The 21,837-nt window shown below is 43.9% G+C and overlaps 1 protein-coding gene across 1 annotated transcript in view; it reads left to right on the forward strand.

The window, feature by feature from the left end:
• LOC106580320 (sodium- and chloride-dependent GABA transporter ine) overlaps positions 1 to 21,837 on the forward strand; it is a 46,098-nt gene that overhangs the window by 14,294 nt on the left and 9,967 nt on the right. The window contains exons 3-6 of the mRNA XM_014161202.2: positions 6,642 to 6,852; positions 7,092 to 7,224; positions 7,656 to 7,790; positions 8,031 to 8,134. Of these exons, the coding sequence (XP_014016677.1) occupies positions 6,642 to 6,852; positions 7,092 to 7,224; positions 7,656 to 7,790; positions 8,031 to 8,134 (583 nt within the window). The remainder of the gene's footprint in view (positions 1 to 6,641; positions 6,853 to 7,091; positions 7,225 to 7,655; positions 7,791 to 8,030; positions 8,135 to 21,837) is intronic.

Consider the following 21,837-nt stretch of genomic DNA (forward strand, 5'->3'; position numbering starts at 1 on the left):
CCCCATCGAACACCTTTTGGATGAATTGGAACGGCGACTGCGAGCCTGGCCTAATCGCCCAACATCAGTTCCCAACCTCACTAATGCTCTTGTGGCTGAATGGAAGCAAGTCCCTGCAGCAATGTTGCAACATCTAGTGGAACGCCTTCCCAGAAGAGTGGAGCCTGTTATAGTATCAAAGGGGGGACCAACTCCATATTAATGCACATGATTTTGGAATGGATGTTCAAGCAGGTGTCCACATAATTTTGGTATGTAGTGTATGTGTGATAACCCGAGGGGGTGGGCTGGGAACACTTGCATATTCATCAGTCTGTTCCATGTCCATTTTTTGCCTAACCACACACAATCTAGTTCCCAACCCATATCTCCACAGATGGCCAGGTTAGGAGTCAGTTGTGCACACCAAGAAAGCAATGGATTACTCTGTTTTGAACATTGTAACAATTACACTTGCTTCATGACAAATCATTCAAGTGAAGTGTTTTATTTGTTCATTATGGTTTGGCCCTGCATTACAGGGATGTGTACTTGATCTGGGTTGTGACTCTGAAAGCACTTGTTTGTCATTTTGCTGGACTGTGGTAATAGGAACACATTATCCTGAGAACCGCCTGTCTGCTTGTTTAATCAATTATGTGTATTGTATTGAGTGTGATTTGATATTTTCTGTTATTTTATTAAATAAAACAATTCTGTCACAAAACCAGATGATTTGTTGTTGGCTGAGACCTCGTACAATGTCAATTTTAGTACCTCAATTAGTCTCCAATTATTTGGCCCTGCTTTTCTGGAAGGGTTTGATTGAAATCTAATTAGTGGGGGCTTTTGTTTTTGAGCTGATGCATGTTCAAATTACTCAAGGAGTGAAATGTAGTACATTCTGAATAGCAATAGCCAAATAACAGCAACCAATACAAATCTAAATTTGGAATCAAATATGGGTGATTCAGCATGTGTTCTTGATATCCCAAATATTTCTCTTGATCGAAATTCACATTGTTTTCATAAGCACCTCTTAGACCCCCCCCACCCGTAACACATCAAATTAGCTCAGGATCAGTGGCTCTAAACAAATCCCTCCAATGTCTTCAGTGTTTCACTTATCACATGAGAGATGAGAGCATAGTATGTTCTCTTTCTAGTGTCCGCTGCAGGGCACTATTTTCCGTCTAAGTTAAAGATTTCAAACTTTCTGCTTGGATCTTGTTCTGCAGTCCAGGAGGCACACTGTTAAGTATTCAACTCTCTAAATAGTGAAAGTTGCATTTTGTTTAATTCATACTCAAGAATTCTGATTGGTTAAAACCCAAATTCCTTTTGAACACTGAATGGCCTCTGACTACAGAACACTAGCAGTCACGTAATGCTCCCTTCAATGTACAAGAGCCCAGCCATCAACATCCATTCACTCTTGGGTTTGAATCAATAAGGTCACCTGTTCTAACTGAAGACTTTTCTCCATAGTTTTTATCTCCTCAAAGACAGAGATAAGTCTACCCGGTCAAAGCGTATGGTTCCGTCCCTTGATTTATCGCTCATTTCAGACTGGTAATGGCTCTGTGCTAAGCGAGGGACAAAAGCAGGTAGTTCTTTCTGTATATATATTTTTTATTGATATTACTATGCCACACATGGTAACTGTGATACACAAATCTCTCCTCTGTTAAACAAACACAATTTAGACACTGGACTAATGTGCTACAGTGTAATGACTTAATAGTATATGAATGTATCATCGTAAAATCCTCTCTCCTATTCCTCTCATGACCCACCATTGTATCTTTATCTGTGGGTTGTATTTGTAATGGGATTTGTAATTCCATATTTTGGTGGTGGAGCTTGGATACAGAATGCAGCACATTTCTATTAATCCCTAATGTGATTATATTACAAATCCCATTCCACATGGCATTGAGGAATTTCATACACCAACCTCATAAGCTAACATTCTGTACAACTACGTCTGATGGTCCTCTTCCGTTTCACAACAGCTAAAACTGAGCTGATGGCTCTTCCTTTGCAAAATGCATTATTACTTCTAAAAACCCTCTGGTTTAGGGGCATATTGTTTTTTATTAAAAAGACCAAGCTTTGCTTTGATTTGTTTTATATTTTGAGCGGCCTTGTGTGTTCTGTGTTTTGGCTGATTGTCTGTTTGGTATCCTGGTGTCCCGGAGATGTCTTCTAATTCGTCAGAGGGTTTGGGTTTGAGTGGGGGGTGTTTACTCCTATGGGGACCGGGAGGGGCTCAGCTTACCTGATTGCTGCGAACAACAACTGATAACATTTGTGTTTTGCTTTTGAATTAGGAATTTGTTGGTTGTGTGTCCATTTCTTTGTTTAAGTATGTTTGTGTGTACATATGTGTTGATTTATATACACAAATAAATTATTTGTTTTATTAGCAGATGGAACCAGTTCTTCTTAATCATAAGATAACCTGTGTGTCTATTTTGTTGTTGGCGGTATCACAGGCATGTCTGTCACGATCGTGAGGAAAGACAGACCAAGGCGCAGCGTGAGTTGAGTTCTACATAATTTATTATATAGTGAAACTACCAAAACCATAAACAAACATAAAACAAACGTGAAAGCCGCAGTGCTAAACACACTAACACAAACAATATCCCACAACCCAGGTGGGAACAATGGAGAACTTAAGTATGATCCCCAATTAGAGACAACAAACATCAGCTGCCTCTAATTGGGAACCATACCAAGAGCACCAACATAGAAATGAAAAGACTAGGACACCCCCTAGTCACGTTCCTGACCTACAGCACCATAAAGAACCAAGGGCTCTATGGTCAGGGCGTGACAGTACCCCCCAAAGGTGCGGACTCCGGCCGCAAAACCTGAAACCAAATGGGGAGGGTGGGGGGATGGTGACTAGTGGCGGCTCTGGTGTGGATCGTCACCCCGGATCCGGCCATGGCGCCGGGCTGAATGCCGTGCCTGGACTGGGCACCAGCGCAGAGGAGGGCTCTTGCCATTGAGCGGGACTGGACACTGTGCCTGGACTGGGCACTGGCGCAGAGGAGGGCACCTACCATGGAGCTGGGTTGGAGGCCGTGCCTGGACTGGGCACCGGCGCAGAGGAAGGCTCCGGCCATGGAGCTGGGTTGGCCGCCGTGCCTGGACTGGGCACCGTCGCAGAGGAAGGCTCCTGCCATGGAGCGGGACTGGACACCGTGCCTGGACTGGGCATTGGCGCAGGTTGCACTGGACTGATGACACGCTCCTCAGGTCGAGTGCGTGGAGCCGGCACAGGACGCTCTGGGCTGGAGAGGCGCACTGGAGGCCTGGTGCGTGGAGCCGGTACAGGTGTCACCGGACTGTTGGCACGCACTTCAGGGCGAGTGCGGGGATCTGGCACAGGACATACCGGACTGGGGAGGCGCACTGGAGGCCTGGTGCGTGGAGCCGGCACAGGTGGCACCGGACTGGTGACACGCTCTTCAGGGAGGTTGCGGAGAGCTGGCACAGGACGTACCGGACTAGGGAGGCGCACTGGAGGCAAGATGTGTGAAACCGGCACAGACTTCACCAGACTGCTGACAGGCTCTTCAGGTCGAATGTTGAGTAGAACACACTTGACCAACATCTCTCTCCTCTCTTTCTCCCCCAACTTCTCCATCGCCTCCTTGACGGTCTCTGGTTTTTCAGGGCGAGTGCGGAGAGCTGGCACAGATGGCACCGGACTGGTGTCACGCTCTTCAGCACGCCTGCGCTGCAGCATACTCCTCGCCAAAGTCATTCTCCGATATCCCTCCTCACACTGCTCCATCGACTCCCAGGCGGGCTCTGGCTCTCTCCTTGGCTCGGCCGACCGCCCTCGTGCCCCCCCCAAAAAAAATCTTGAGGTTTCTGTGGCCGCGGTCCCCGGCGTCGTCGCTGTCCTTCCTGAGTCCTCTGCGACTCCCGCCAAGGAAGGGTCTCGTGTCCTCCCATGATTTCTTCCCAGGTCCAAAACTCCTTTACCTCCGTCACACGCTGCTTGGTCCTTGCTTGGTGGGATATTCTGTCACGATCGTGAGGAAAGACGGACCAAGGCGCAGCGTGAGTTGAGTTCCACATACTTTATTATATAGTGAAACTACCAAAACCATAAACAAACATAAAACGAACGTGAAAGCCGTAGTGCTGAACACAAACAATATCCCACAACCCAGGTGGGAACAATGGAGAACTTAAGTATGATCCCCAATTAGAGACAACAAACATCAGCTGCCTCTAATTGGGAACCATACCAAGAGCACCAACATAGAAATTAAAAGACTAGAACACCCCCTAGTCACACCCTGACCTGCAGCACCATAGAGAACCAAGGGCTCTCTATGGTCAGGGCGTGACAATGTCAGGTGACTTCACCATGACTTTACAGGTGCAGTAGCAGAATCTACACAGGGAAACTTTGGTCATGAAAAGGTTAAGTTTAACACAATGGGTTAATATTTGAATAATAGATGTACGTGTAACATTGGATCAGAAGAGCTTTTGTTTCTGAAATCGTAAACCCTGCCAATTAGTTTAGTGGCTGGCAAGATTAGCCCAAAAATATGTTTCAGGGCTGCAATAGTAAAAGACAGAGATTGTATCAATGCTGCAGTGAAAGATTGAAATCGGCTACAGGACTACAGCATGTGTTAGGGCAAGGTCAAGCTAACTTTATATTCGTAAACTGAGGTATTTTATCTGCTTTTTCTTAGTAATTTTCTGACAAAATAATTCTTACAGTAACTGAACATTTAGAGGTTGATCCATTACTTACAATTCACATAATGAAACTACATAAAATTTAGCAATTCATAAAATGTTCTAATGTTTTGTACTAATCCTACTGAATTCTCCCTCGTCAGCAGTATTGCACCCCTGGGTTGTTATTGAACACTAGATTGAACTCGTTTTGACAGGGAGAACGCAAACACCATTACGCCACTCTGGGTGTTTGGACAAGCCAATAGAGCAGAGCATCCCCTTAATTAGTGGTGTGAAGGGAAATCGCAAACTCTGGGATGAATGAAAGGAAAGGAGGCTTATGGTGTGCAGTAGTTCCAACTGATCCTGGAAGTCAGTAGGGTTATATTGGGTTGACAGAGGTGTTTTCAATTCGACCCACCCTCCATATTGTCCACAGCATTCCATTATTCTTTCTCTGCGAACAATGCCAATATACACGGAGTGTACAAAACAGTAGGAACACCTTCCTAATATTGAGTTGCACCCCCTTTTGCCCTCGGAACAATCTCAATTTGTCGGGGCATGGACTCTAAAAGGTATCGAAAGAGTTTCACAGGGATGCTGGCCCATGTTGACTCCATTGCTTCCCACAGTTGTATCAAGTTGGCTGGATGTCCTTTGGGTGGTGGACCATTCTTGATACACATGGGGAAGCTGTTGAATGTGAAAAACCCAGCAGTGTTGCAGTTGTTGACTCACTCAAACTGGTTCGCCTGGCACCTACTACCATACCCCAGCACCAAACATGACCTGACCTCACAAGGATTTGTTTGTCAAGACACAGTTCTTCTATCAGAGTACATTAATGTACATAGAGTCCAGTGGAATGCTTTATGAACAGTAGACAGTCATTACACAACTGCTAAACTGTTGGAACCTCGCTACATATTCTAGGAGCTAAGGACTAAATAACTTTTTTTAATCAAAACTATTTAGAGAAGAGAAACACTCAACACTGTTTCTGACTAATGCAATTATAAGATTAACTTGTTGATAATTCTAAATCGGCTGGCTGCCACAGTTAATTCCAGCTCTCCGTGATGTTTTCTTATGAGAAATTGCACAATGTTTGGTTATTCAGTGTCCAACTGAGAGACACTTGACCCAGCACAGCAGAGGACCCATGTCAAGTTCGGGTAGTAAACCTGGACTACTCTTATCATAAGGTCTAATCATGCCACAGGGACGTAGGTCTAATACTTGAGTCATTGTGTATGCTACTAGCAAAAAAAACTGTTTTTTCCCCCCCCCCTCAACAATAAAAAAAGAAACTGCAACAAAAAGCTAAAGAATAAACAACTGAAACGATGTGTGCCTGTTACGTTTTTCTAAATTTGATCAATTTTGTCATGTTGGACTGTGTCGCAAATGAAATCCCAACTCATTATATCAACAAATGCCTGGAACTGGATGTCCATATGACTCTTCTTCAGTTCCCATAAAATAGAGTGGATGTATTCTAAATTACAGACTAAGTTACAGACATATGACTCTTCTTCAGTTAAATTACAGGTAGATCTCTATCTGTGTACATGCCTGGCCAATTTTGCCTTCCAAACCCACCGCTTTGAATCGGTCAGTCCTGTTAGTATCGGAACATTTATTATTAGTCATTTGAGAAAGCTCAAAGGACTTTTTCTTGAGCTTTGGCTTTCCTGGAAAGTGTTTGTTGGATTTTAGGCACATGCATGAATCTTTGTCCACAGCTAATTGGTAATGGGAGCACTACCATTGTAGTTTACCCATGCTTACCTTTATAGATCTACATACAGTACACTTCCGAAGGAGGCCCACACACAAAAGACACCAGAAGAGAAAGTAGCTACTGCTGCTGGGGCATCACCACTGTAGGAAAGTTCCATGACTTTGTCCCTTTTGCCCTACCTGTTGTTCTACAGGTGTGGGCATTGCCACAGTCGTGATCTCCTTTGTGCTCTGCACCTACTACAACGTTCTCATGAGCTGGGCGCTCTACTACTTCTTCAACTCATTCCGAGCCACCTTCCCCTGGCAGTCCTGCAACAACACCTGGAATGCTGTAGGTAACTGCTCCATCGGTTTCCCTGGCAACACCACCCACTTGCATTCGGCCAGTCAGCAATACTTTGAGTAAGTATCAATCTTCTTCAATGAATCACATTTTTATTGATGTAGGATCTAGAAGTCACTGGCATGGGTAGGGCTCAGGACTCTTGTGGTTATTGTTATAGCTTGTTTTATCAAAAAAACAAAAGGTCCCATCCAGATTAATGTAAAGTCAGGGCTCTTGTATTATTGAAGGATAACAGTATGATTATGAAGGTTTCTTTAGCTTTGATTCCCATCCTGACCCTTACTTCCTCTCTCAGTCACAGGCTTCTGGAGATAACCAATGGTATTGAGGAGGCAGGAGGACTACGCTGGGAGCTGTTTGGCATCCTTATCCTGGCCTGGGTCATTGTCTACTTGTGCATCTTCAAAGGTGTCAAATCCACTGGCAAGGTCAGAGTGCATTCTCTTCCCTCAACACTAGCTACTTATGGCTATTCCTTTTTAGAACAGTAGATTCTTTAGTGTTAGTAATTTGTGGTATTGGCTAACAGAAATGTCTAGATATTACTGTTTCATTTTAAATGGTTGCATTCACCAGATAATCTTTGTTCTTAAATGTATACATACCTTTTGTATGCTCTCAGGCTGTCTCATCGGTGGGGGATCATTATTCAAATCTAAAGGTTTTCCATTGCCTTGGGGTCTACATTGTTGGTGGGTGTTGGAGGAGAACAGATGGGTGTTTAGAGGAGACAGAATTTGAGACAGAATTTGTTCCACCTCTATGTTGCTTCATACATCTTGTATGTTTTGATCTACAATACATTTAAAATCATGTTATACTTACTGAGTATTTTTATTCTTCTCACTCTTTGCTTTAGGTTGTTTATTTCACCGCCACATTCCCATACTTCATGCTGTTTGTCTTGCTCATCAATAATGTCCAGCTTCCTGGAGCCAAGAATGGGATGCTTTACTTCCTGAAGCCTAAGTGGAGCAAGCTGCTTGATGTTCAGGTGTGACATACTGTATTAGAGGATGAATGATGATGATTAATGGACAGTTTCCCGGACACAGATTATGCCTAGTCTGGGACAAAAAAAAGGATCCATTGAAAAAGGTTTCTAGTCCAAGATTAGGCTTAATCTGTGCCTAGGAAACTGCACAGAAGTGTATTTGTGTTCTTGTTTTACAGTATGAATAAAAACATTGTGTGCATCGCTCACCTTTATCCGCTTATCTCTGCCTTACTGCAGGTGTGGGTAAACGCTGCAGCCCAGGTATTCAACTCCATTGGAATAGGATTTGGTACCATGATCTCCATGGCCAGTTACAACAAGTTCAACAATAACATCCTCAGGTTAGAGATGCAGTCTCCTGTACCACTACAGGACCACTTTGTCTTTGCCATCACATGATTTATCTGCAGATACACAGTGTAATTCTATAGTTCAAAAATAATAACTGTCTCATGGTGACTAAGAGCAGTAAACTGTGTCTTCTCAATAAGACCCAACATGCTTTGTACATCAAAAGATCTGTCAATCAAGCGAGGGCATGTCAAGTTGGAGGAGGGTTTGGCGGGCAGGGATGTCCATGTCCCATCATGCACTAGCGATTCCTGTGGCGGGCCGGGCGCAGTGCATGCTGACACGGTCGTCAGGTGTTCGATGTTTCCTCCAACACATTGGTGCGGCTGGCTTCCGGGTTAAGTGGGATTTGTGTCAAGAAGCAGTGCGGCTTGGTTGGGTTGTGTTTCGGAGGAAGCACGGCTCTTGACCTTCACCTCTCCTGAGACCGTACGGGAGTTGCAGCGATAAGACAAGACTGTAACTACCAATTGGATACCACGAAATTGGGGAGAGAAAGGGGTTAAGATTTTTGTATTTTTTTTAAAGCGCAGTTTGGCCGGTCATGTTTTGGAGGACGCATGACTCGACCTTCACCTCCCGAGCTTGTTGGAGAGTTGCAGCAACGACACGAGATCGAAAAAGGGGGTAAAATACGGAAGTGGTCCAATGAAGCAGACAGAAGGCTACAGGACTGTTTTTCTAGTACAGACTGGGATGTGTTCCTTGATTCATTGGATAGCGTTGAGGGCTGCATCAATAAGTGCATAGACGACGTTATTCCCACAGTGACTAAATGAACATATCCAAACCAAAAAACATGGATTACAGGCAATATCCAAGCTGAGCGCAAGGCAAGGGCTACTGCTTACAAGGAACAGGACATGGACGTATACAAGAAAGCCCACTACGACCTCCAACGAGACATCAAGCATGCAAAAGGAAGCATCAAGCATGGCTCCAAAGCTTGTCGTATGTGGCAGGGCTTTAATACTATAACGTGAAACCCAGCCGTAAGATGCCCAGTGACGCAGAACTCCCAAACAAGTTAAATGCTTTTTATGCTTGCGTCGAGGAATATAACACTGAGTCTTGCGTGAAAGCCTCTGTTGTTCCGGATGACTGTGTGATCTCACTCTCCATGGTCAATGTGAGTAAAACTTTGAAACACTCAAGGCCACCGGGCCAGATGGAATACCAGGTCCTGTTCTGAAAGCATGTGCAGACCAGCTGACAAGTGTTCCACCATTGGGGTGCCAGGACAGAGTTTGGTCATTTGTTTTCAGGCTGGTTGTATTGGTAGCTAGCTAGGTACCAAGCTAAAGCTAGCTACCCCAGAAGTTGCGGTCAAACAAATTATGCTTTATTACCAACGCAGTATTGTAAACACATAGTTCGTGGCCGGTTTTTTTCTTGACATTTTTTGTACTGCTTTGACAGTGCTACTGTATCTTTTGACACGCAAAGACCCAAACTGTGTTCCTTAGTATGTATGTTGTGAAGCTAATAGCAGTGACGCTATTACTGTGTAACTCCGGTAGGGCAACATCTGAAAAATAGCGCACTTGGTAGTGTGTACCGGTGCTTGACCAGTCGGCGAAGCCAACATCACCCACGACAGAGAACGATTGATTGTCAAGGGCAATGAATGCCATTGTCTTGGCTTTAATGGATTTCGCCTTTGAGTTGTCTCGCTGAAATGTTCTTACTCTTTCAAATGACTGCTCAACTTGTTGACTGCTGTAATAGGCTTACGTTTCTCCTTTGACAATGGAAAACCCCCCAAAAAACATGCAGTCTGGCTTCGGATTTTAAAGATTGCAACATTTTAGTAGCCTAGCTAGGACTATGGCATGTGTCTGTAAACTTTCCCTCCGCTGACGCGGTAAACAGAACACATGATGGCAGCACAATTGACATTGAATTCACTGATGCAAGGGCATCATGCTGTAATTTCATAAAGTAGATGTCTCAACTACTGACTCATCTATACTCGCTTGTGTATCCTATTGTCCTTTTAGTAGTAATGTATACCCGCGTGGAATGTGGATCCTTTTTCTTATAACCTTTTGACAACCAAGATGACATTTTCTGTAGGCAACAGCAATGACCATTGGAACCAAAACTTGGCATTGACATTTAGCCTACAACATGTTTAAACTTTTGTTCCGGTAGAAGATTCGGTCCGTGCCATTTAGTGATGATATGATACACTGCACTACAGTGTGGGTGTGGGTCTGGGAGGAGGGGTGCGTGTGTGGCAATGTACTGCCGTTTGGCGTGCAGCACGTTTGCAGTACTTGCTGTGACTTGTAGTGCAGTACATCATGGGCTGTATGGAAACAGGCCAAAAATGAATGACAACTCAAATAATTGTGCGTGCCAGGCCGAAATGTGTCACGGGCCGGAATCGTCCCATGGCCCTTGTTTGACACGTGCTCTAAGGGCACATGGTATGCGATCGATGACAACAATGTTAAGTGGACAAGTGACAGTGACCGCATGGAATTCAAATGAGGTGATGGTCAGGTGAGTGAGGGAGAAAAGAGAGAATCTCCACTTAGGAGAAATGAGCAGCCCTGTGCCACCACCGCGACGACCAGAAGCTGTCGGACTATGAGAGAAAATGTAGTCGGATGAAGAGAGAGCAGCTGGAGTAGCAGTGTTCTCTGGGGTGATCCATGTCTCTGTCAGGGCCAAAAAGTCTAGGGACTGGGATGAACTCAGCGTTCTTGACCATAGATCAGCAGTTCCAAATCCTGCCGGAGACCAGGAATTGCGCAAAGGGTACACTAAATTAGAAGGGTTGCAGCCAAGGGGTGGGGAGTGTCTGTAAAGTGAACTGGGATAGAAAATACATGCCATAGTTGCCAAAGCTACAAAACAGCAAAATGAGATCATCTGAAAATAACTAGGTAAAATACTCAAATGAGAGTGGTGTGGAGCCTTCTACTCTTCCTTCATAAAATAACTAGGTAGAACGTCTTGGTTTTGCCGACGGGCTTAGTTTTGACAATGACACCGCCACTGACACTGATTACCACAACAGTCACACATTTCCCTGCCCCTTAATCCTGGTTGATGTGTCAACAATCACCTGCAAGTTATGAGTAGTCAGCAGTTCACACACCAACTAGGCTAATAGGAAGACGGGCAGCACTTAAAGTAGATGGCCCTAGCTAGCAAAAAGACAGTACTAGACAACAGATTAAGATGAAAATTGTACTCCTCGAGATATCAAAGTCCTCTAGCTATAGAATGGTTCTGTTCCCTGAACCGGTTCCAACCCCTGGTCTTAACAGACGTTTTCAATCTCTCCTTGTCCCAGTCTGTAATCCCAATTTATGTTTCAAACTGAACAAGAACTCCAAGGTAACCAGCATAAATGACTATCAACCTGTAGCACTCACATCTGTAATTATGAAGTGCATTGAAAAGCTGGTCATGACACACATCAACACCATCATCCCAGACACCCTGGACCCACTTCAATTTGCATACTGCCCCAACAGATCCACCGATGGCGCAATCTCAATTGCACTTTACACTGCCCTCTCACACTTGGACAAGAGGGGAAATAACTGTGTGAGACTGCTGTTCATAGACTACAGCTCAGCGTTCAACACCATAGTCACCTTCAACCCTGGGACTGAAAACCTCCCTCTGCAACTGGATCCTGGGCCCTCATTTATCAATGTTGCGTAGAAAAACTTCTAAATTAACCCGTACGAAGAAAATGTGATGTTCGCAAGTACAAAAAAGTTAATATTTACACACACCTGTAAATATTTTGCCTTGATAAATCAGACACGTTCTAAAACACTGTGCTAGTGCACGTGAAGTCTCATTTACATAAAGAACTGCCCTAAATGACCATTTATGGTCACAAACCTTCCCTTTAAAGCTGCAAGCAATGTCACTAATTTCTGTCTGCCAACATGGATCTAGAAATATAACTTTTGATCACCGAAGTGGAAGCTAAACAAGCCATACTTTTGGATCCCTCAGCAATGGCTTGACAAATAAGATAAAAAATATTGCTTGGGAGCAGGTTAGAGCCGTGGTAAATTCTACCTCATCTGAGTGCAGAACAGTTAATGAAATTAAAAAGAAATGCTTTGATTTGAAAACCTATGCAAAAAATAATAATTAGGATCCACAAAAGGGATATAAGTGCAACGGGAAGAGGGCAGAGTGACTCTCTTCACTGTCTGCTATGGACCAGCACATTGGCAGCATAATTGGAGAGACCTCAGTGTCTGACATCATTTGTGATGGTGATACTGAGGACCCTCTCCCAGACCCTGAAGGAATACCAGACACACCAACTGATGATAAGTCGAGCTTTATTTTCACAACTATATTCAGACATGGACCACATCTAAATATTTTGTCTTGACAATATATCTCAAAATCAATATATAACAAAATAAATGTAACAAAATGAATATAGCAAAAATAACAAAACATGAAATCTTGATAGATGTGGGTGATTTGCCTGACCCCTCATTCCCAGGCCTACCAGAAGGGTGTCCTCTTTGGCGAGCTCTTCAGCTGCACCGCATGTTTTGACTGACGCAGTCCTGAAACAACGAGATCAACACACATATTCTTGGACTCAATCAGCAGCTGGAAGATGTATGCAACGGCCTAAGAGGGAGAAATCAATCATTGAAAGAACTTGTTGATTGTGTCAAACATGTGAGACAATAAATTCTCGTGCAATGTAAATGTGTTTTCCTTGTCGATTTGATTACAATATTTGGAAGAACATATACCTTAAACAGTTGTATGATATTGACTCTTGTCCTCAGTGCCGGAGGTATGGATGGTGGGGAAACACTCCCTGTCAGGCATGGGCTCATCGGGTCTGGTTGGATCATTCAGTGGAATGCCATTTTTGATTGCAATGTTGTGGAGCGACATTCCTCCACAACATTGCGTGTTCAGATATATAATAAGCGTGCTTATTCTGGCACCAAACCTTGACAATGTAGAAAACCTAAAATAGGAATTTGCACATTGTATTACATTCATGTAATGTCATTTCAGAGGCAAACCTTGCTAGGCTGGTATTGCAGTGTGCCTCCTGTCCCAGACAAGCACAGCCAATGTCCTTTCGGCAGGTTTGTGAGGGCAGTCATCAAATCAATGTAAAGTTTATTTGTCACGTGTGCCGAATACAAAAGGTTTACACCTTACAGTGAAATGCTTACTTACAGGCTCTAACCAACAGTGCAATTTCTAAGTTGAACAAAAATAAAAATGTATTAGGTGAACAATGGGTAAGTAAAGAAATAGACAGTGAAGAATAACAGTAGCGAGGCTATATACAGGCACCGGTTAGTCAGGCTGATTGAGGTAGTATGTACATGAATGTATAGTTAAAGTGACTATGCATATATGATAAACAGAGTAGCAGCAGCGTAAAAGAGGGGTTGGGTGGCACACAATGCAAATAGTTTACGTAGCCATTTGATTACCTGTTCAGGAGTCTTATGGCTTGGGGGTAAAAACTGTTGAGAAACCTTTTTGTCCTAGACTTGGCACTCCGGTACCGCTTGTCATGCGATAGTAGAGAGAACAGTCTGACTGGGGTGGCTGGCGTCTTTGACAGTTTTTTTGGGGGCCTTCCTCTGACACCACCTGGTGTAGAGGACCTGGATGGCAGGAAGCTTGACCCCAGTGATGTACTGGGACGTAAGCACTATCCTCTGTAGTGCCTTGCGGTCGGAGGTACCAGGCAGTGATGCAACCAGTCAGGATGCTCTCGATGTTGCAGCTGTAGAACCTTTTGAGGATCTGAGGACCCATTCCAGATCTTTTTCGTTTCCTGAGGGGGAATAGGCTTTGTCGTGCCCTCTTCATGACTGTCTTGGTGTGTTTGGACCATTCTAGTTTGTTGGTGATGTGGACAGCAAGGAAATTGAAACTCTCAACCTGCCCCACTACAGCCCCGTCAATGAGAGTGGGGGCGTGCTCGATCCTCCTTTTCCTGTAGTCCACAATCATCTCCTTAGTCTTAGTTATGTTGAGTGATAGGTTGTTATTCTGGCACCAACCGGCCAGGTCTCTGGCTGTCTCGTCGTTGTCGGTGATCAGGCCTACCACTGTTGTGTCGTCTGCAAACTTAATGATGGTGTTGGAGTCGTGCCTGACCACGCAGTCGTGGGTGAACAGAGACTACAGGAGAAGACTGAGCACGCACCCCTGAGAGGCTCCAGTGTTGAGGATCAGCGTGGCAGATGTTGCTATCTACCCTCACCACCTGGGGGCAGCCCGTCAGGAAGTTCAGGAACCAGTTGTAGAGGGAGGTGTTTAGTCCCAGGATCCTTAGCTTAGTGATGCGCTTTGAGGGCACTATGGTGTTGAACGCTGAGCTGTGGGTAATGAATAGCATTCTCACGTAGGTGTTCCTTTTGTCCAGGTGGCAAAAGGCAGTGTGGAGTGCAACAGAGATTGCATCATCTGTGGATCTGTTTGGGCGGTATGCAAATTGGAGTGGGTCTAGGGTTTCTGGGATAATGGTGTTGATGTGAGCCATTACCAGCCTTTCAAAGCACTTCATGGCTACGGATGTGAGTGCTTACAGGTCTGTAGTCATTTAGGCAGGTTGCCTTCGTGTTCTTTGGCACAGGGACTATGGTAGTCTGCTTGGAACATGTTGGTATTACAGACTCAATCAGGGACGTTGAAAATGTCAGTGAAGACACCTGCCAGTTGGTCAGCACACATCCTGGTAATCCCTCTGGCCCCGCAGCCTTGTGAATGTTGACATATTTAAAGGTCTTACTTGCGTCGGCTACGGAGAGCGTGATCACAGTCATCCAGAACAGCTGATGCTCTCATGCATGCCTCAGTGTTTCTTGCCTCAAAGCGAGAATAGAAGGGATTTAGCTCGTCTGGTAGGCTTGTGTCACTGGGCAGCTCATCGGCTGTGCTTCCCTTTGTAGTCTGTAAAAGTTTGCAAGCCCTGCCACGTAAGACGAGCGTCAAAGCCGGTGTTGTACGATTCAATCTTAGCCCTGTATTGACGCTTTGCCTGTTTGATGGTTCGTCGGAGGGCATAGCAGGATTTCTTATAAGCTTCCGGGTTAGAATCCCGCACCTTGAAAGCGGCAGCTCTACCCTTTAGCTCAGTGCGAATGTTGCCTGTAATCCATGGCTTCTGGTTGGGGTATGTATGTAAAGTCACTGTGGGGACGACATCCTAGATGCAGTTATTGATAAAGACAGCAACTGATGTGGTGTACTCCTCAATGCCATCAGAAGAATCCCGGAACATGTTTCAGTCTGTGATAGCAAAACAGTCCTGCAGTTTAGCATATGCTTCATCTGACCACTTTTTTGTAGACCGAGTCACTGGTGCTTCCTGCTTTCATTTTTGCTTGTAAGCAGGATTCAGGAGGATAGAATTGTGGTTGGATTTACCAAATGGAGGGAGAGCTTTGTACGCGTCTCTGTGTGTGGAGTACATGTGATCTAGAAGTATTTTCCCTCTGGTTGCACATTTAACATGTTGGTAGAACCACTTTAAGTTTCCCTGCATTAAAGTCTCTGGCCACTAGGAGCGCCGCCTCTGGGTGAGTGGTTTCCTGTTTGCTTATTTCCTTATACAGCTCACTGAGTGCGGTCTTAGTGCCACCATCCGTCTGTGGTGGTGTTTTTAATGGGTAGCCCTGGTCTCCTGCAGTTATGAACACAACATTCAGATATTGTTTCCCAGTATAGATCTAACATGGAAAATAAAACATAAGTCACTTACCAATAAGCCATCTATCCTCAACAGCTTCTTCCTGGAGGTTAAGGCCGACTGAACTGTTCTGCAACAATGAATGAATCGTGTCCCACCTGGCCAAATGTGAATCACAGATGACCTGCACATTGACAGAATGGAAACCTTTTCTGTTGACGAAGTTGATGGTGCTTTTATTGCGATGTGTTTGTAGTCAATTGCTCCAATGTCATTGGAAATGGTATGCAAATCCATTTTCACTCTGGCCTGTTGCACAGCAGGGTACGGACCCTTTATGTATTGTGGGGTCAATGAAATAATGCCATGAAGGACTGCAGGCAATATCTGGCTCATGGTTGGTTGTGAAATGCCAGACCGATCCACAATCTCCCGTTGGAATGTTCCAGTGGCCAAAAATCCCAGGGCGGAGAGGACGTGGGTATGCACTGGGTTGGCATTGGTGCATTTCGTCTCCCTTTCTGGAGAGAGTTGGTTGCAGAGATACAATAAAATATGCCTTGGAAAAAGAAATCTTCTAATAAGCCAAGCGTCGCTCTCAGCAAAAAAAACTGCATGCTCATTGAAAACACGCTCCCTGCGTAATGCTGCTTGTGCCAGATCGTCCAGCAATGCAAGATTTGCCATTTTGGACAAGTCACAATGCCTCAGTGTTCCTTTTTTATATTGTTTAATTAAATTGCCTCCAACCTTACATACCACTCTCTTTCTAATTTACGTTATTATTCAATTAGGCTTCATGTTTATGAATTCGATAGCACCCTGAGAAAACTATTAGTAGCTTAAGTATCTATAAAAGAAATACATGAATAAACTATTAATGTATTATCTTTTTTCTTCATAGTTTATGATTTGGTCCTGTATGTCAATCCTTTCTCCATTTGGTTGATGGTATTTCATTATCAGTTTGACTTTTCCCCCACAAGGTGCTGTGGGTACGCATGGTCAGAGGTTTTCTTAAATTTACACACATTCTCAAGTATCAGTACAAATTGATAAATCCCACACCTTGCTTAGAAATGATCGCACGCATGGTTTATGAACATTTCTGTTTGTACGAAATGTTGATAAATGAGGGCCCTGGACTTCCTGATGGGCTGGCCCCAGGAGGTGAGGGTAGGCAACTACACATCCGCCACCTCAGGGGTGTGTGCTTTGTCCTAACGATGGTAGGCCTGATCACCGATGGCGATGAGAGCCTACAGAGAGGAGGTCAGAGACTTAGCAGTGTGGTGCTAGGACAACAACCTCTCCCTCAACATCAGTAATACCAAGGAGGTGATTGTGGACTACAGGGGAAAGAGGGGAGAACACATCCATGGGGCTGTAGTAGAGCAGGTCGAGAGCGCCAAGTTCCTTGGCGTCCACATCACTAAGGACTTTAACATTGTCCACACATACCCTCCCAGTCGTGAAGAGGGCTCTCGGACCAACAGGCTCTGAGACTTCTTCTACTATGCAATAAGACTGCTAAATACTTACCGTAATTTCCGGACTATTGAGCGCACCTGAATATAAGTCGCACCCACTGAATTTTAAAAATCATATTATTTTGAACATAAATAAGCCGCACATGTCTATAAGCCGCAGGTGCCTACCGGTACATTCAAATGAACTTTACACAGGCTTTAACGAAACACGGCTTGTAACAAAAATAAATAGGCTTTAACGAAACACGGCTTGTAACAAAAATAAATAGGCTTTAACGAAACACGGCTTGTAACAAAAAATTTAAAATTAGCAGAAAGCTTTAGTTGTCTTTTTGCACCGAGTCAATTCCTCACGCTGCTGTTTCCAACGTTTTATCATCGACTCATTAAGACCAAGCTCCCGTGCAGCAGCTCTATTTCCTTTTCCAACAGCCAGATCAATCGCCTTCAACTTGAAAGCTGCATCATATGCATTTCTCCGTGTCTTTGCCATGATGAGGGTGACAAAATGACTACCGTAATCAAAATGATGGGAAGTTTGAGAGCGCTCGATTTAATCTGAACAGTAAACAAAAAAATTGTTTGACCTTAACCCGTTTGGCAATTTCATTGGTCTAATGAAAGCTTCAAGCCGCCAAATAACTGAGCACGTCACAGAATGTGTTTTTTTGGATAATTTTTTTTGAAAGCGGGACAAATCCATATATTAGCCGCGTCATTGTTTAAGCCGCGAGGTTCAAAGCGTGGGAAAAAAAGTTGCGGCTTATAGTCCGGGAATTACGGTAATTAAATGGTTACCCAGACTATCTGCACTGACCCTATCTTGCACTGACTTTACAGTACAAACAGTGCATTCTGAAAGTATACAGACCCCTTGACTTAAAAAAAAAAATAATACGTTATCCTTATTTTAAAATTGATTAAATCGTTTTTTCCCCTCATCAATCTACAGTCGTGGCCAAAAGTTCTGAGAATGACACAAATATTAATTTCCACAAAGTTTGCTGCTTCAGTGTCTTTAGATATTTTTGTCAGACGTTACTATGGAATACTGAAGTATAATTACAAGCATTTTATAAGTGTCAAAGGCTTTTATTGACAATTACATGAAGTTGATGCAAAGAGTTAATATTTGCAGTGTTGACCCTTCTTTTTCAAGACCTCTGCAATCCGCCCTGGCATGCTGTCAATTAAGTTCTGGGCCACAACCTGACTGATGGCAGCCCATTCTTGCATAATCAATGCTTGGAGTTTGTCAGAATTTGTAGGTTTTTGTTTGTCCACCCACCCGTCTCTTGAGGATTGACCACAAATTCTCTATGGGATTAAGGTCTGGGGAGTTTCCTGGCCATGGACCCAAAATATCGATGTTTTGTTCCCCGAGCCACTTAGTTATCACTTTTGCCTTATGGCAAGGTGCTCCGTCATGCAGGAATAGGCATTGTTCGTCACCAAACTGTTCCTGGATGGTTGTGAGAAGTTGCTCTCGGAGGATGTGTTGGTACCATTCTTTATTCATGTCTGTGTTCTTAGGCAAAATTGTGAGTGAGTCCAATCCTTTGGCTGAGAAGCAACACCACACATGAAGGGTCTCAGGATGCTTTACTGTTGACATGACACAGGACTGATGGTAGCGCTCACCTTATCTTCTCCGGACAAGCTTTTTTCCGGATGTCCGGAAAATTACTTTACCCCAGTCCTCAGCAGTCCAATCCCTGTACTTTTTGCAGAATATCAGTCTGTCCCTGATGTTTTCCTGGACAGAAGTGGGTTCTTTGCTGCCCTTCTTGACACCAGGCCATCCTCCAAAAGTCTTCGCCTCACTGTGCGTGCAGATGCACTCACACCTGCCTGCTGCCATTCCTGAGCAAGCTCTGTACTGGTGGTTCCCCGATCCCGCAGCTGAATCAACTTTAGGAGATGGTCCTGGCGCTTGCTGGACTTTCTTGGGTGCCCTGAAGCCTTCTTCACAACAATTGAACCGCTCTCCTTGAAGTTCTTGATGATCCGATAAATGGTTGATTTAGGTGCAATCTTACTGGCAGCAATATCCTTGCCTGTGAAGCCCTTTTTGTGCAAAGCAATGATGACGGCATGTGTTTCCTTGCAGGTAACCATGGTTGACAGAGGAAGAACAATGATTCCAAGCACCACCCACCTTTTGAAGCTTCCAGTCTATTATTCAAACTCAATCAGCATGACAGAGTGATCTCCAGCCTTGTCCTCGTCAACACTCACACCTGTGTTAACCTCTCTAGGGTATGTGGGACGAAATCGTCCCACCTACTCAACAGCCAGTGGAATCCCGTGGCGCGATATTCAAATACCTTAGAAATGCTATTACTTCAATTTCTCAAACATATGACTATTTTACACCATTTTAAAGACAAGACTCTCGTTAATCTAACCACACTGTCCGATTTCAAAAAGGCTGTACAACGAAAGCAAAACATTAGATTGTCAGAGTACCCAGCCAGAAATAATCAGACACCCATTTTTCAAGCTAGCATATAATGTCACATAGACCCAAACCACAGCTAAATGCAGCACTAACCTTTGATGATCTTCATCAGATGACACTCCTAGGACATTATGTTATACAATACATGCATGTTTTGTTCAATCAAGTTCATATTTATATCAAAAAACAGCTTTTTACATTAGCATGTGACGTTCAGAACTAGCATACCCACCACAAACTTCCGGTGAATTTACTAAATTACTCACGATAAACGTTCACAAAAAACATAATTATTTTAAGAATTATAGATACAGAACTCCTTTATGCAATCGCTATGTCCGATTTTAAAATAGCTTTTCAGCAAAAGCACATTTTGTAATATTCTGAGTGGATAGCTCGCCATCACGGGCTAGCTATTTTGACACCCACCAAGTTTGGCCCTCACCAAACTCAGATTTACTATAAGAAAAATTGGATTACCTTTGCTGTTCTTCGTCAGAATGCACTCCCAGGACTTCTACTTCAATAACAAATGTTGGTTTGGTTCAAAATAATCCATAGTTATGTTCAAATATCCTCTGTTTTGTTCTAGCGTTCAAGACACTATCCGAATGGTGACGCGCGGCCGCGTATCGTGACAAAAAAATTCGAAATATTCCATTACCGTACTTCGAAGCATGTCATACGCTGTTTAAAATCAATTTTTATGTGATTTTTCTCGTTAAAAAAAGCGATAATATTCCGACCGGGAAACCCTGTTTTCGTTCAAAGACTGAAAATCTAAAATGGACTCTTCACGTGCACGCGTACACCCGTCTCATTGTTCTCAGATTGACCACTTACCAAATGCGCTACTGTTTTTCAGCCTGGGACACCGGAGTCATCATTCAACGTTCTGGCGCCTTCTGAAAGCCTATGGGAGCCTCAGGAAGTGTCACGTTACAGCAGAGATCCTCAGTTTTCAATAAAGAGAGTGTAGAAGGCCAAGAAATGGTCAGAGAGGGCTCTTCCTGTACAGAATCTTCTCATGTTTTTGCCTGCCATATGAGTTCTGTTATACTCACAGACACCATTCAAACAGTTTTAGAAACTTTAGGGTGTTTTCTATCCAAATCAAACAATTATATGCATATTCTAGTTTCTGGGCAGTAGTAATAACCAGATTAAATCTGGTACGTTTTTTATCCGGATGTGAAAATACTGCCCCCTACCCTAGAGAGGTTAACAAGAGAATCACTGACATGATGTCAGCTGGTCCTTTTGTGGCAGGGCTGAAATGCAGTGGAAATGTTTTTGGGAGATTCAGTTCATTTGCATGGCGAAGAGGGACTGTGCAATTAATTGCAATTCATCTGATCACTCTTCATAACATTCTGGAGTATATGCAAATTGCCATCATACAAACTGAGGCAGCAGACTTTGTGAAAATTAATATTTGTGTCATTCTCAACTTTTGGCCATGACTGTACACACAATACCCTATAATGACAAAGTAAAAACAGGTTTTTAGAAATTTTTGCAAATGTATTAAAAAATACAAAAAACATTTACATAAGTAGTCAGACCTTTTACTCAGTACTTTGTTAAAGAACGTTTGGCAGCTATTACAGCCTCGAGTCTTGGGTATTACACTACAAGCTTACACTACACTACTACACCTGTATTTGGGGAGTTTCTTCCATTATTCTCTGCAGATCCTCTCAAGCTAGGTTACGTTGAATGAGGAGCGTCACTGCACAACTAGTTTCAGGTTTTTCCAGAGATGTTTGGGCTGTGGCTGGGCCACTTATCTCCCGAAGCCACTCCTGCGTTGTCTTGGCTGTGTGCTTAGTCGTTGTCCTGTTGAAAGGTGACCCTTCGCCCCAGTCTGAGGTCCTGAGTGCTCTGGAGCAGGTTTTCATCAAGGATCTCTCTCTCTACTTCACCTCAATGACCAAGGCCCTTCTCCCCGATTGCTGAGTTTGGCCGGGCGGCCAGCTCTAGGAATAGTCTTGGTGGTTCCAAACTAATTCCATTTAAGAATGATGGAGGCCACTGTGTTCTTGGAGACCTTCAATGCTGCAGAAATAA

This window comes from Salmo salar, chromosome ssa20 (assembly GCF_905237065.1).
Source record: "Salmo salar chromosome ssa20, Ssal_v3.1, whole genome shotgun sequence".
NCBI lineage: Eukaryota > Metazoa > Chordata > Actinopteri > Salmoniformes > Salmonidae > Salmo > Salmo salar.